This window comes from Coptis chinensis, chromosome 8, assembly GCF_015680905.1.
Source record: "Coptis chinensis isolate HL-2020 chromosome 8, ASM1568090v1, whole genome shotgun sequence".
In the NCBI taxonomy this organism is placed as follows: domain Eukaryota; kingdom Viridiplantae; phylum Streptophyta; class Magnoliopsida; order Ranunculales; family Ranunculaceae; genus Coptis; species Coptis chinensis.
Window position 1 is genome coordinate 78,955,014 of NC_141463.1, and position 14,502 is coordinate 78,969,515.

General features: G+C 32.7%; 1 protein-coding gene across 1 annotated transcript; it reads left to right on the top strand.

Annotated features, from left to right (window-relative positions):
- Window positions 1-10,016: 10,016 nt before the first annotated feature.
- On the top strand, window positions 10,017-11,163 carry LOC147483293 (uncharacterized). The gene is made up of 3 exons (XM_086580605.1): window positions 10,017-10,049; window positions 10,480-10,655; window positions 10,759-11,163. The coding sequence occupies exon 3, from the start codon at window positions 10,783-10,785 to the stop codon at window positions 11,161-11,163; it is 381 nt and encodes a 126-aa protein (XP_086436731.1). The 5' UTR covers window positions 10,017-10,049; window positions 10,480-10,655; window positions 10,759-10,782.
- The last annotated feature ends 3,339 nt before the right edge of the window (window positions 11,164-14,502 follow it).

Genomic DNA, 14,502 nt, shown 5'->3' on the forward strand with positions numbered 1-14,502 from the left:
TCACACAGATGGCTCAACTATAACCATATTTGGACAAGAAGCAGAAGCACTGATTAAACATCCAGCATCTGAATTGGAGGCAATGTTTAAATCGGTAAATATACTATTAAACATTTCAACACTAACTTATTTGCCTTTAAATATATCTTATTCAAGTGCATAATCTTCTTTACATATATAGTCATTTAGCATGTCTTCTTTACAAATTTGGATTTGAGCAGTGGACGCAACTCTTTATTCCTCTCTGGGCAAGAATATAAGGTGGACGCAACTCTTTATTCCATGCACAAGTACTAAAAACTTGCTAATTAAAAACAGGCAGCTAGATACCTTTTCAAATATATTTTTTCGGCACATGAAAAGGCAAAAATGCGGATGACTAAAGAGGAAGCTACAATTGAGAAAAACAATTAGTGTCTCCAAATCCATATCCAAAACAATAATGTTACGAATTATTGTACTTACAATTATCTTATTATTTGGTCATATTAAATTCTATATAAATAAATCAACTATATGACTTACACATGCAACACACGTGCCCATTTACTAAGAGTTCCTTCAACACAATGAAACCTTTCAAACTGTAAAGGAAGCATAACTTCTCACACTATCGTTCCAATCTCTGTAACTCCCATAAAAAAACTTGGGGTCTCATATCCCAAGTTAAATTTTGTATAAATTGGTTTACTAGCTAGACTATTTATCTTTATTTGTTGTGTGTGATGGTTGTTTTGTTTTCAACATCTTCAAGTCGCATAAAAAAGCCACATATTGGTTAAGTATTATTTGTTTATTTATTTTTTGCTTTTGCCATAGTTATGTAAAAAATCATAATATGGAACATAAACAATAGAAAATATCCATCGTTTACTTCTTTGTTGAAGCCCGAAACCTGCAAAAATACTGCATGTGGAATTGGGTGCTAATAACATTTTCAGAATGGGGACCAATAACCAATGCAAGAATTGATCAAAGGATTGTGTGACTAACAACAGGGTGAAACAAATGTAATTCAGCGATGCGACTAGCATCCATAATTTCTTCCTTTTGTCATCGCCTCCAAACAGATGGTTTGAAAAAATCATCACTCCATCATTTGAATCATTGAATCTCCATACACATGAAATAAGATCCACATTATATTGAAAACTTTTAAATGGTAATCTTGCCATATAAACATCTTCCGGAAAGCTTTTATTTACACATTCAATTCACTCCACATATTATATCCGACTTAATAGATCTATAGAACAAATATTAATAGTGTCCAATGTATTTTTTCTAATTGTTTCTCAATGTGATCGTTTCTAAATATTAAAAAAAAATAACATTTGTTAGCTAGCTACAATTTCTTTCTTTGTCCAAATTACCTGCTTATTTAATCACATTAAAAAAGAGCTGATGGATTCTCTAGATCATTTTGAAGACAATGATAAAAAAAAATTATTCTTCTTACATTTTTTTTTTAGATATTTTATACTCTAGTGTAGACTAGTAATTATGTTACACACCATAATATAATATTCTTATATCTTACAAGTTGTACACTCATATGAATCCAATAATGTTCCTCAATCACATATAAATACTCTACAAGATTTATTTACAACATGGCAGAGAAGCAAAAATCGAATAGAACAAAGAACACAACTAGCGTATTGAACTTTTTTTTTCTTATGGAAGTGTTTTGTCAAACCTCGACCTGTATTAATCTAAAACATGTTACATAATCCATTCAAACAAATGTAATATGTTAATGCGTTCATTTCTTTAATTTTCTCCACCCCAATTTTCTCACCGCACGTGCCTGTTTACTAGTATAGATAATTAGATATACTGATTTCCCGATTTTTGCAATCCAATGCAGTGTTGGTGTTCAGCATATGTCAATGTTGAACCATCCAATTCTTACCCGAAAGAACGTTTGTAATATGATTAGAAGTAGGAACTTCGAGACTTAAAAACCCTTGAATTAAACTCAAGCAAGTTAAACTTTAAAATTATACTTATAATATGAGATTGGGTTTAGTTAGGTTGCCCAACATTTTGTAGCTAGACCAATTCTAGCCCAAACTAGTTGGCATTCGTTCCCAAGTTCTTGAAAAGTAGCAATAGACCCACCGTCTGGAAGTTCTCCAAGCTAGGTGGAAAGTGGAGAATATTCCATGAACTTGTATTATGCATACTAGTAAACGGGCACGTGTGTTGCACGTGCTAGGTGAGAAAATTGGGGTGGAGAAAACCAAAGGAATGAACGCAATAGTATATTACATTTGTTTGAATGGATTATGTAACATGTTTTAGATTAATACAGGTCGAGGTTTGACAAAACACTTCAATAAGGGAAAAAGAAAAAAAAAGTTCAATACGCTAGTTGATCATGAGTTCTTTGTTCTATTCGATATTTGCTGCTCTGCCATGTTACAAATAAATTTTGTCGACTATTTATATGTGATTGAGGAACATTGTTGGATTCATATGAGTGTACTACCTGTAAGATATAAAAATATTATATTATGGTGTGCAACATAATTGCTATTCTACATTGGAGAATAAAATATCTAAAAAAAAATGCAAGAAGAATAATTTTTTTTTATCATTGTCTTCAAAATGATCTAGAGAATCCATCAGCTCTTTTTTTTAATGTGATTAAATAAGCAGGTATTGGACAGAGAAAGAAATTGTAGCTAGCTAACAAATGCTACTTTTTTTTTTAATATTTAGAAATGATCACATTGAGAAACAATTAGAAAAAATACATTAGACACTATTAATATTTGTTATATAGATATATAAGTCGGATATAATATGTGAAGTGAATTGAATATGTAAATAAAATCATTCCAGAAGATGTCTATATGGTAAGATTACCATTTAAAAGCTTTCAATATAATGTAGATCTTATTTAATGTGTATAGAGATTCAATGATTCAAATGATGGAGTGATGATTTTTTCAAACCATCTGTTTGGAGGCAACGACAAAAGGAAGAAATTATGGATGCTAGTCACATCGCTGAATTACATCTGTTTCACCCTGTTGTTAGTCGCACAATCCTTTGATCAATTCTTGCATTGGTTATTGGTCCCCATTCTAAAAATGTTATTAGCACCCAATTCCACATGCAGTATTTTTGCAGGTTTCGGGCTTCAACAAAGAAGTAAACAATGGATATTTTCTATTGTTTATGTTCCATATTATGATTTCCTACATAACTATGCCAAAAACAAAAAATAAATAAGCAAATAATACTCAACCAATACGTGACTTTTATTTGCAACTTGAAGATGTTGAAAACAAAACAACCATCACACATAACAAATAAAGATAAACGGTCTAGCTAGTAAACTAATTTATATGAACTTTAACTTGGGATAAGAGACCCCAAGTTTTTTTATGGGAGTTACAGAGATTGGAACGATAGTGAGAGAAGTTATGCTTCCTTTATAGCTTGAAAGGTTTCATTGTGTTGAAAGAACTCTTAGTAAATGGGCTCGTGTGTTGCATGTGTAAGTCATATAGTTGATTTATTCATATAAAATTTAATATAACCAAATAATAAGATAATTGTAAGTACAACAATAATTCTCCGCATTATTGTTTTGGATCTGGATTTGGAGACGCTAATTGTTTTCTCAACTGTAGCTTCATCTTTAGTCATCCGCATTTTCGCCTTTTCATGTGCCGAAAAAAAATATTTGAAAATGTATCTAGCTGTCTGTTTTTAATTAGCAAGTTTTTAGTACTTGTGCAAGGAACTATTTAATTAATATATATATATATATATATATATATATACTAAGGTTTCATTGTGTTGAAGGAACTCTTAGTAAATGGGCTCGTGTGTTGCATGTGTAAGTCATATAGTTGATTTATTCATATAAAATTTAATATAACCAAATAATAAGATAATTGTAAGTACAACAATAATTCTCAGCATTATTGTTTTGGATCTGGATTTGGAGACGCTAATTGTTTTCTCAACTGTAGCTTCATCTTTAGTCATCCGCATTTTCGCCTTTTCATGTGCCGAAAAAAAATATTTGAAAATGTATCTAGCTGTCTGTTTTTAATTAGCAAGTTTTTAGTACTTGTGCAAGGAACTATTTAATTAATATATATATATATATATATATATATATATATATATATATATATATATATATATATATATATATATATATATATATATAATAAGGGGGTAAGGGGGAAGAAATGAGAATAAATTACCCGAATTGACCTTGATGTTGCTGCTGTTATAACTTGGTTCTTGAAGTTGTGCATTGAACTGAGCAAATTCATTAGATTCTAGTGAATCAAAGTCCTGAAAAAACGTTAATAGTTGTTTGTTTGTAATAAATTCATTTTTTTTTTATGTACATTGTAAAAGATATATATGATGAATCATAAGAACCACTTTTACCTTATTGTAGTTGAATTGATCATTCGAATCCATTGGTTTCATGATTAAGAATGCTAAACGAATCTCACTTAACCAGTAGAAGCACTGCAAGATGTTAGAGAGTTAGAGAGAGAAAAAATTGTGATTAGAGATGGTAAAGATGCAAAAAGAAAATACATTTGCTAGGACAAATTATTAATAGTTTGTTCCTTGTGGTATATATGTTTTTGTATGTTTTGTTTGATGGAGCTGCAAAAGTGGTTATCGGATCAATTTTTTTAGTGTTAATGATTTGGGTCAGCAAAGGGAGTAGCATATTACCCAACAGCTTGCCTTCCTGTTACAGTCACGACTTTGCGCTTGAGCAAGCTCTAAAGAGGTTTAAGGTGCCTTTAAGAGCAGGGTCAAGTATATGTGACTGAACATAACTCTCTGATGAGTCAAGAACAATCTAGCATTAGTTAGTAATCAATTTACGATTTACATGCCTGTGACAATAGACTAATCATTTACTTTAGTGTGTTAAGATGTAAAATACTAAATGGCTTTATGTACGTCCACCTTATATTATTGCCTAGAGAGGAATAAAAAGTTGCGTCCACTGCTCAAATTCGAATTTGTAAAGAAGACATGCTAAATGACTATATATAGAAAAGATATCGAGCCATACTTGATTATACATATAAGTGGAACAACTTTGATGAAAGCCACCCAAGTGGTAGAATTAAGGTTGGGAGAAAGTGCTCGCCCTTGACTCAATTCCTTGAGCAGGGAAATGATTAATCATATAATAAGAAACATTCGAATGATGCTCCTCCTCTAGCGAGAACAGGGATCTAAAAGGGTGTTTGCACTTATGGGTGTTCGGACTTATGGGTTAGTACAGTTGTGGAAAGCAAATTGTACAGACATAGTCGAATGGACATTTCTTGTTTCAATGCCTCTTTTTTGAGAATCTGGGCTTGCCCTTCACGGAACAGAAACAGAATAGCCTAATTGAGCCTCAAACAATCTCCTCGATCTGAACTCAGGTTATTACTTGCAAGATTTAGAATAAGTTCAGTATGGGAGAAATAAAAAAAAACGATTTACACTGAAGGCAATCGAGAGAAAGAGAAAAGAGAGAAAAACCTTCATCAATCAGGACTCAGGATTGTCATAGCAGCTTTAGAGCATTATTTTGCAAGGGCAAAATGCACAAAATCAATAAAAACAATTGGAACAAATTTGGAAATATTTAGAATGAACTCAAGCACTGCTCTAACAATTCATCCAACAAAAAATTATCTAATAACCAAATATAGTCATAAAGTTTGATTCCAATTGAGTTGCTGTCATCACCATAATTAATTATACACAATTCACCAAAGTGAAAAAGAACTGAAAAATACATACTGCTAAGGCCCTCATCACTTGAGAACTAATTCGAGTTCGTGCTTAGAGATTGATAAAGGCAAAAGAACTTATACCTACTAATTTTTGCATACCTTTCTAATGTCTTTTACATTGTTTATAATGAAGTCCGCTGACGTGCTCCAATCCATCTCCGGACTTCAGTCCTATAACCACATATTCTTTGGTCAAATTTTGATTAAAACTAAATATCACAATAGATGGAAGTGTAACATTCTTTTGACCATAACTAAAGTGTCTTACCTGGTAAAGTTTGCGGATTCTCTTAGATGCGAAAGTCGTGTTTGAAGTTTGCACGGTTTCGTTAAAGTTGTAAGAATAAATTACCTGGTAAAGTTTGCAGATTCTCTTAGATACGAAAGTCGTGTCTAAAGTTTGCACGGTTTCATTAAAGTTGTAAGAATAAATTACCTGGTAAAGTTTGTGGATTCTCTTAGATGCGAAAGTCATGTCTGAAGTTTGCACGGTTTCATTAAAATTGTAAGAATAAATTACCTGGTAAAGTTTGCGGATTCTCTTAGATGCGAAAGTCGTGTCTGAAGTTTGCACGGTTTCGTTAAAGTTGTAAGAATAAATTTCCTGTGCCAACATAATAAGCATATTTTTTTTTCCCATGTTAGTTATAAAGAATTAAGCATTGATAAAAGCAAATAGTAAATAATCACCGCGGTTGTATATTTACCAAACATTTAGACTTGCTACACATTCGTTTAGGCTTTGTTTCCTTAGTTGAGGTTCCAAGCGTTTCAGTAGAAGTTTCAAATGGTAATATCTAAATCAAAAAGGAATGAATAAGAAAGATTAGCATATTATCATGTACATTATATATATATAAGTTATCCCAAGTAAACAATTTAAAAAAAACCTATTTTTCGATTAGTTTAGGATCATTCACTTTTGGACTCTCGGATATAGGTTCTGGGTAGATATAGTATCAAGAGTATGCAATTCCACTGTGGCATGCATCTATAATCACAAAAAGGAATTATGTATTGAATAAATAAAAAATAATGTCTTATCTATCTATTCCAAACATTTACCAAATATACTTTATCCTTTTACCTTTTCAATGTGAGTAAGCATCATGTCTCCTTCTAGCTTGTAATCCACAAGAAAAACTTAAGTTGATGTGAAGCCATTGGTGGCCTTATCCTTGATGTTGTATTCACTAATTCTGATTTCAAAAATTAATGATGAACCTATAAGCTCATTAAGTATATTCTTAACCATTTGAGAATCACTTTCCTAGTTTAAGAAAAGATTATGCACTTGAATGAGATATATTTATAGTCAAATAAGTTAGTGTTGAAATGTTTAATAGTATATTTACCGATTTAAGCATTGCCTCCAATTCAGATGCTGGATGTTTAATTAGTGTTTCTGCTTCTTGTCCAAATATGGTCATAGTTGAGCCATCTGTGTGATCTTGAATGCGGACTCGAATTTGATATCTAGCATTGAATGTCAATATCAATAATTGAAAAGGAAGTGAAGAAGTATTTAATAAAATTTAATAGTCTTACCTTGTAAATGGAGATGGTATAAAATCAATACAGCTATTACACCAATAGTGATCATCTTTTTCCAACACTCTTTTCTTTCGACACCTAGTTTTAGGGCAGGACAAATAGAATGGCTTGTAGTCATGTATGACATCGTAAACTGAAGCTTTGCATGTCATAACATGTCCCTGAAAAGAATGGTTTTATATAGAGAGAAGTATATAAAAAAAATATATTATATAAAAGTGTAATGTTAACTCACAATGGAGTCTTTGTCCAATGAATTTAGAATTTCAGAAAGAGTTTTCTTGTTCTTGAGTTGTTGGTCACTCGATATACGATCAGTAGATGATGACCCTTCAAGCAATGCAATTTTTTTATTCTTCGAACTGAAAATTTGTTAGTTAAATTTTTATTGAACTTGAGTAATGTAAAGCGAATGAATGTGTGAGAACTTTACCTATCTTGTAGATGTTTCAGTTTAGGCATATCCAAGTCGTAATAAATTTTTGTCGCCCTTGTTAAATTTAGATAGTATACTTTTGAATTTTTTAAAAAAGTAGTTAGTTCCAAGGTAGATAATAAAAGAACCTCCCCTTGGAGGTACATAAAATATGATTGCATTACCGCATATAAGAAAAGGTAGATTTCAAAAAATGTGGTATTTATAAAAGTAGGAGACAACAACGGTGCCTTAAGAAAACCTACCATACCCTGTGATGCACGGAACATCAAGCATGAGCCAAGAAAGACCAACCTCCACTCCAACGGGATTTTGACAACCAGACATCTTCACACATTTCTTCAAAGTTCATACGCTTTTACATGTTGAGGCTCGACTCAAGGTGGTAGAAGGATGTAGTATCATCAAGTGTAAAACCAATGGCCATCTTAAGAATATCTCCTTCTCCCTCTTCTTTACTGATACGAAGGCTAATAAGACAACACATGGATTAACAACCTTTAGTTATTGAGTTATAGGATTGCCAAAACGACGAGCTGAACCTTCTATGCACAAACACATTGAACAAAATCAGTGAGTACCAAATAACTTTAATTTGGTTCAACTAAAGACCAACCTGCAATCAACATGTATCAATGAAACTAAAAGTAAAAAATATATGAAAAAAATGGACCAAACTTGATAACTTACATGTCAAAAGTCTGAAAAAGAAGACAAAGAGTTCGTACTTCAACACAGAAGCCCTAACATACAGAAAGTTCAAGTATCATTTATTTGTGCTGATACACCTACTACGTAATAGTTTATGATAAGCAGATCATTAGCAAATTGGGTAAGCCTAGATGGGACCATAGTGCTTCGAATTTGATTTTCTTTCCTTTTGTGTGTATATTTACATTAGGTCTAATTTCCACTGATTATTCCAGTAAAATAGACTTTGTCTGTTGCTTGTAACCTCAAACAGTCATCACATCATGAGTTTGTCTTTTCTATATGAATGTACGTATCTACCTTTACACCTTTGGAATGGTCAATGAGACTTACTGGGTTCAACAATTTCACTAATTGAATTGTTGAAGTACGAACTTACACATCAGACTTACTGGATTCAACAATTTCACTAACAATAAAAGTTCAGTATAGTATACGCTCAGTTGTAATTCCACGTAACGGAAAATTAGGAAGAGAGTAGTGCAATTATACCATCAAAATGCACTGAAAAAATTTGAGGGAGAATCTCGTGCTAATATAGAGTGGGCACCAAAAATGAAAAAAAATAGAAAGAATGTTAATGTTATAGTTTGAGGTTAGATCATTACCTTCAGTGGCAAAAGGCAAGAATTCTTGCTGAGTGAGTTGCATTGCCACTTTGCCAGGCTATGGTATGATTCTGTTATGAAGAAAGGTTAACGTTAACATTAACAGTAATGAATTGAAGGGGGAGGCAGAAAAAGGAATAGTAATTGGAAATCCAAACTAAAAGTAAAACAAAAAATTTATCAAAAATATGCAAAATTGTATAATGAATTATGACGAATATGAGTTAACGAAAAACTTAAAAGTAATGTGACCTATTCCATGGTGAATCAATGTGCAATAGGGGAGAAGGCTGTTGCAGATGTGGGAGAATCACGGAAATGGAGAAGACCGCAACACTTTTGTTGTGTACACCCGATTGGCCGACTCTGTTGTTCGTCGAAACACAGAAACAAACAAACGCAAAAATGAAATAAAATAAAATTAGACGAACAAACTGAGAGATGAATGGCAGTAAGCAAAATTAGAAGAATAATATGAAGTCCAGCCATATAAACATGGAAAAAGTAAAAGTTGTTCAAACTAACTTCATCCATTGCGTCAGTGCAATTCCAACAAACAAGAGGGAGAGAAAATAGTGGAGTTTGGGGATATAGAGATACTAAGAGGAAGATAAGAGAATATAAAAATCAAAGGAGAAGAGAAAAAATTGGAGTTTGGAATAGAAGGTAAGGGAGATGGAGAAGTCAGAGAGATGGAAAATGGGGTCGAAACGGTGCCTTTTGTGAAAGCAGAATTTTTCGTGTTTTTTATCCATTTTTTGTTGAATGACAAACATACCCTTGTACATAAGTTTTGTGAAAATTTTATGGGTGAAACTTTTGGGTACCCTTTTGATTTAAAAGATTGGTTTAAAAGCGAAAATACGGGGACTAATAAACGGCGGCAAGTTGTCCCATTATATATAAGATAACTTCACCCAACTGTGAAATCTCTTACCCCTCCTCGAGGTCTTTGAATGTGCGTGTTTGTCCATTTTTTGTCGGAGAAATCATTCACAAGACATCTTAAGATAGTCTATATTTTGTTTTGAATCTGCTTTTTGCTAGAAACTGTAACTACAAGTTCTTTTTGCTCTGTTGCTGTTTTTGGTTATAAATAATAATGAATGATTAGTTTTTCTGAAATGTCATTTGGTTTATGTTGTATTTTTTTTTTGTTATGTAGTTGCAATTGGTATTTGATGCTCTTGTTTTCTGAGAAATCAATTGTTTGTTGATCATATTCCTTCTGTGTTGGTATTTGATACAAATGTCTTTGAAAATCCATTTGTTTTGAGTGAGAAACGAGTAGTGGTGACTGGTGAGTGTTTAATTTTTAGTCTGCCTTGTACTGCCCAGTGATGTGTTTTTTTCTTTTGTTTAACTTGAACCTGCTCAGGGGAACCATTCATTGATGGGCAAGCTGTACCATATGACCCTAAATGTCATCCGGATTGGGAAAGCCAAAGACAAGAAGCTACAAGCTCGTCTAGCTTTCATCTTCCAAAGGAAAATCACACGAGTGAATTGGATCTTTCTGCTCAGACCAACGCTTTTTGCAATACACTGAGAAAGGTAACTCTAACTTCATTTTTTTTTTCTTTGATCATACAGCTCTTTCTTCTTATTTATGAGCTGAGATCCCACAATTGCAAAGTGCCAATACTTGTTCTCGCAGGCAAAGGATACAACGAAGGAACTCATGGAAAGAGCTAGGGCCTTACATAGCCAAGTTAAGAAGCATCAAGCTGAAGATGAAGGCCTTAGGGCCGAGAAGCGCAAGGATGAAGATATTATCTCGGCACTTAGAAAAGAAAGAGATGATCTCTTGGAAGAAATAGATGGTTTAACTACAAAATTGAGAGATTCGGACGCTAAAAAGATTGACCTTGCCTGCAACAAAATCCTTCTAGAAGACGAAAAAGTTAAGATTGCTGCTACTTTGCAAGTTGCAAAGAAAGATGCTGAAGAAAAGATTGACCATTTGAGTCGGGAGATGGAGAAATTCTTGGACCAACTTGAGAAGGCAAAGATAGAGTTGTCTAGGATGCACTTGTTTCTTTTCATTGATGAACAGTTTTAGTTTTGGAATTTGGCTGTGTAATTACTAAAACAATTTAATGTTAATACGTTATCCCGTAATATAGGCTTAGACAGTACTGAGAACTAAGAAGTCGTAATAGAACCAACCAAAAAAAAAAAAAAACTAAGAAGTCGCTAAGCTTAGGAAAAAGGATGGCTTAGCATTATCACGGGAAAGAGATGGTCTATATTGTACTTTTGAATAAGGAAGATAAGATTTGGCATATTGCTAGAAGTTTTTTACAGTGTTTTGTATCTACTTCATCCTCCATGAAACATAGTGTTTGGTAGTCATCTGCTTATGACGTAACGTGAAAGAAAACCATTTAGTAGCCTTGGATTGTTAAGAACCATGCTTATGACCACGGTGTTGCTGGCGTGTACTGGATTGTTAAGAACTCATGGGGAGCCAGCTGGGGAGAGAACGGTCTTATCTGTTTAGAGCGTAATATGGCTGGCAGGACCAACAGCACTGGCAAGTGCGGGATTGCAATGCATGTTTTGTATCCCACAAAGATGGGTCAGAACCCTCCCAAACCTGCTGCTTTTCTTACTGACAGTCCTGTGAAGCCCCCCATATGTTTGTGACAGTTACTACTTCTTTCCCTGCCAGCAACAATCTCCATCAACAATCTAAAGAGACTAAATAGGAGAAAAACTCTGCAGAACAGAGAAATTTTAAAATAGCTTAAAAATATATTTGATTCTTCACAGTGAAGAAAATGCAGAAGAAGAAATTATCATATGCATATATAGATACAAAATATCATATATGATTTATATAAATGCATAATATCAGATACACATTGGTTAGTAAAGAATGATATATAAGAGAAAGCTTAATGTAACCTAATGCAAAAGAACAAAACATCATGGAGATTTAATTTAAAGATGCATATAGTCTGATACAGAGTTGTTAGTAAAGAACGAAACATAAGAGAAAGCTTAATCTCATGTACATATACATATGCAAAAGAACAAAATATTTGATCGGAACGCGTCTTTGATCTTGTAGCAAAATTTGTTGTTGATTACAACCGGTGTCATCCCTGGCAAAGCAAGAAGAGATTTGTTTGAAAGTATATATTAGACATAACAAAATTTAATAGTAAGTGATTTGAATTGTATGAAAATTATACTTACACTTTTATTCAGACTTAGGTGTATTATGACTTGTTGAGTCATTCACAATTGGAGAATTTTTTGAAATGGTGAGTGAACTGTTTTTGTGCTGCTTGTTGAATTTGGTTATTTTTATTTGGAATATAGCTTTATATCCTACCAAATCCTGGAATATTTGTAGTAAAGTGTATGTACCATCTTCCTGTACATCTTGAACGTGTGCAAGTTAAAATGCAGTTCAATGTATGTATTCAAGTTAGGAGAAACTACAATTATTTTTTTCACTTGTTGTTCAATGTGAGCAAGTTCTTTTTCAGTTCTTTGTAGCAGTGTTTTTGCTTCAGGATTGAATGCCACAACTTTTGCCGAAGATGTTTCATCATTTATCTCCATTCGCAATTGGTACCTGTGCAATATATATTAATTATAGCATATAAATATAGAAGTTATAAAAGTTAAATCTTACTTTTGTATTGGAGATACGATGCCGTCTTTTGCGCATTTGTAACCATTACTCATTTTATCAAGCGTCTTTCAGCAATGTGGGCATGCAATGTAAGACCATCCCTTGTCAAGAAGTACTTTTGAAATAGTCGCCTCAACGGAAAAATGCATTTCCTATAAGTGATATAGTTCGTTATATGAGATATGGAATAATTAGGAGATGAAAGCTGTAGAATAATGTATACTAATCGATATACTTGTGATGAATCATCATTAATTGCAGCAATTATTTCTGACAACGTTTTTTGTTCTGTGATGCAACTGTTTGAGGTGAATCCTGCAGTAGAAGCTTGGTTTGCAGTGGTATGGGACTATAGAAAAAGAAAAAAGTTTGTGAATTAAATGAGAAATCTAAAGTGTTGATCAGATACGCTAATGTGGAAATGAAGTTAATTTTCACTTGATGACTAATGAGAGTCTGGAAAGGAAATTAGGATTCAAAAACTTGAATGACTTCAATTTACTTGAGTATTTTAGTCTCTCATTATAACTGAAACTTAGTGTCATTAATTATAAAAGTAATAACTAATATTGATGTGACCGTAGTGAACAATCAATCAAAGAGTGCCAATTTCAGAGATTACGAATGTTTAGTTACCAGTACAAAAGTTTGCACTTCTAACATGTGTATGTGGTTTGAAAAAAGTGTGATCCTTTGAAAGAGAGGAGTACCTGTTACTGATATTCACAACTTCTAGAATTTGCAAATTCAGATATAGTTTTGTTACAAATGTAGATGATAGAACATATTCAGCATGTACGTCTGCGACATATTAAGTTTTATTTAATTTAAATGATAATAATAATAAAATATGATACAATTTGATCATTACTAATGTTGAGTTTGATGTGGATAAACATACCATCACATTTAACGCATATAGAAGTCACGATCAAAACTGCCGTGTTAGAATTATTACTAATTATTTCATCATTGTGTTGCATTGCTGAGTTGCTCCATAATGTGATCTTCAACACATATCCCCTGCATAATGTAATTAGAAATAGATAGTACGTGTGTGGTAAAGTAAGAGAGATATATAGCAAGTTGTTTGTTTGATTGGAATGAAATAACTAACTGTTCATCTTGGAGTTTGATATCTCGTACAAAAGTCTTGTTTCCATTCTTTTTTGTTACATTCCTTAGTTTGTTCCACTCGTGTACACGTCCAATTATATCTGTAAAGAAAGAGAATGGGACAAAAGATTAGAATGACGTTGGTTATAGTTAATATATAAAATAATTTTAAAGGTATTTACCTAGCTATAAGATGTTTGTTGTCAATTTTCGTTGGTATTTGATCGAAATTGACAAATGAAAATGCATGCTCTGGAAAGTTCATATCTTTAATTCTGAGTGGTTTTATGCTGGTGTGCCAATTGAAATTAATGACATATTCTCCCAGAGTGACATTATATTTATTCTTGCTTTTTGACAGAGAAAATCTATCTAGAGAGTAAATCTCATTTTCAACTATTTGGTGTTGGAACTTATTCATCAATGTCTTATCAACTTTTGCATGTATCTGATGACCCTGATAAAAGTCCAAATGAAGTCCACATACAACTATATGTATGCTGAGTTATTATTTTTTTTTTTTTTAAAAAGTTATACAAATACACTTACGTGCTTGTCGATGAGCATCATGTCTAGACTTCTTACTTCGTTAGTGATGTAGTCAAGTGTTTCCCAAATTCTACTCACTTTAGCCAT

Bases quoted from the DNA above. Each gene is read 5' to 3' on its own strand.
- LOC147483293 (XM_086580605.1), top strand. From the start codon at position 10,783: ATGGAAAGAGCTAGGGCCTTACATAGCCAAGTTAAGAAGCATCAAGCT.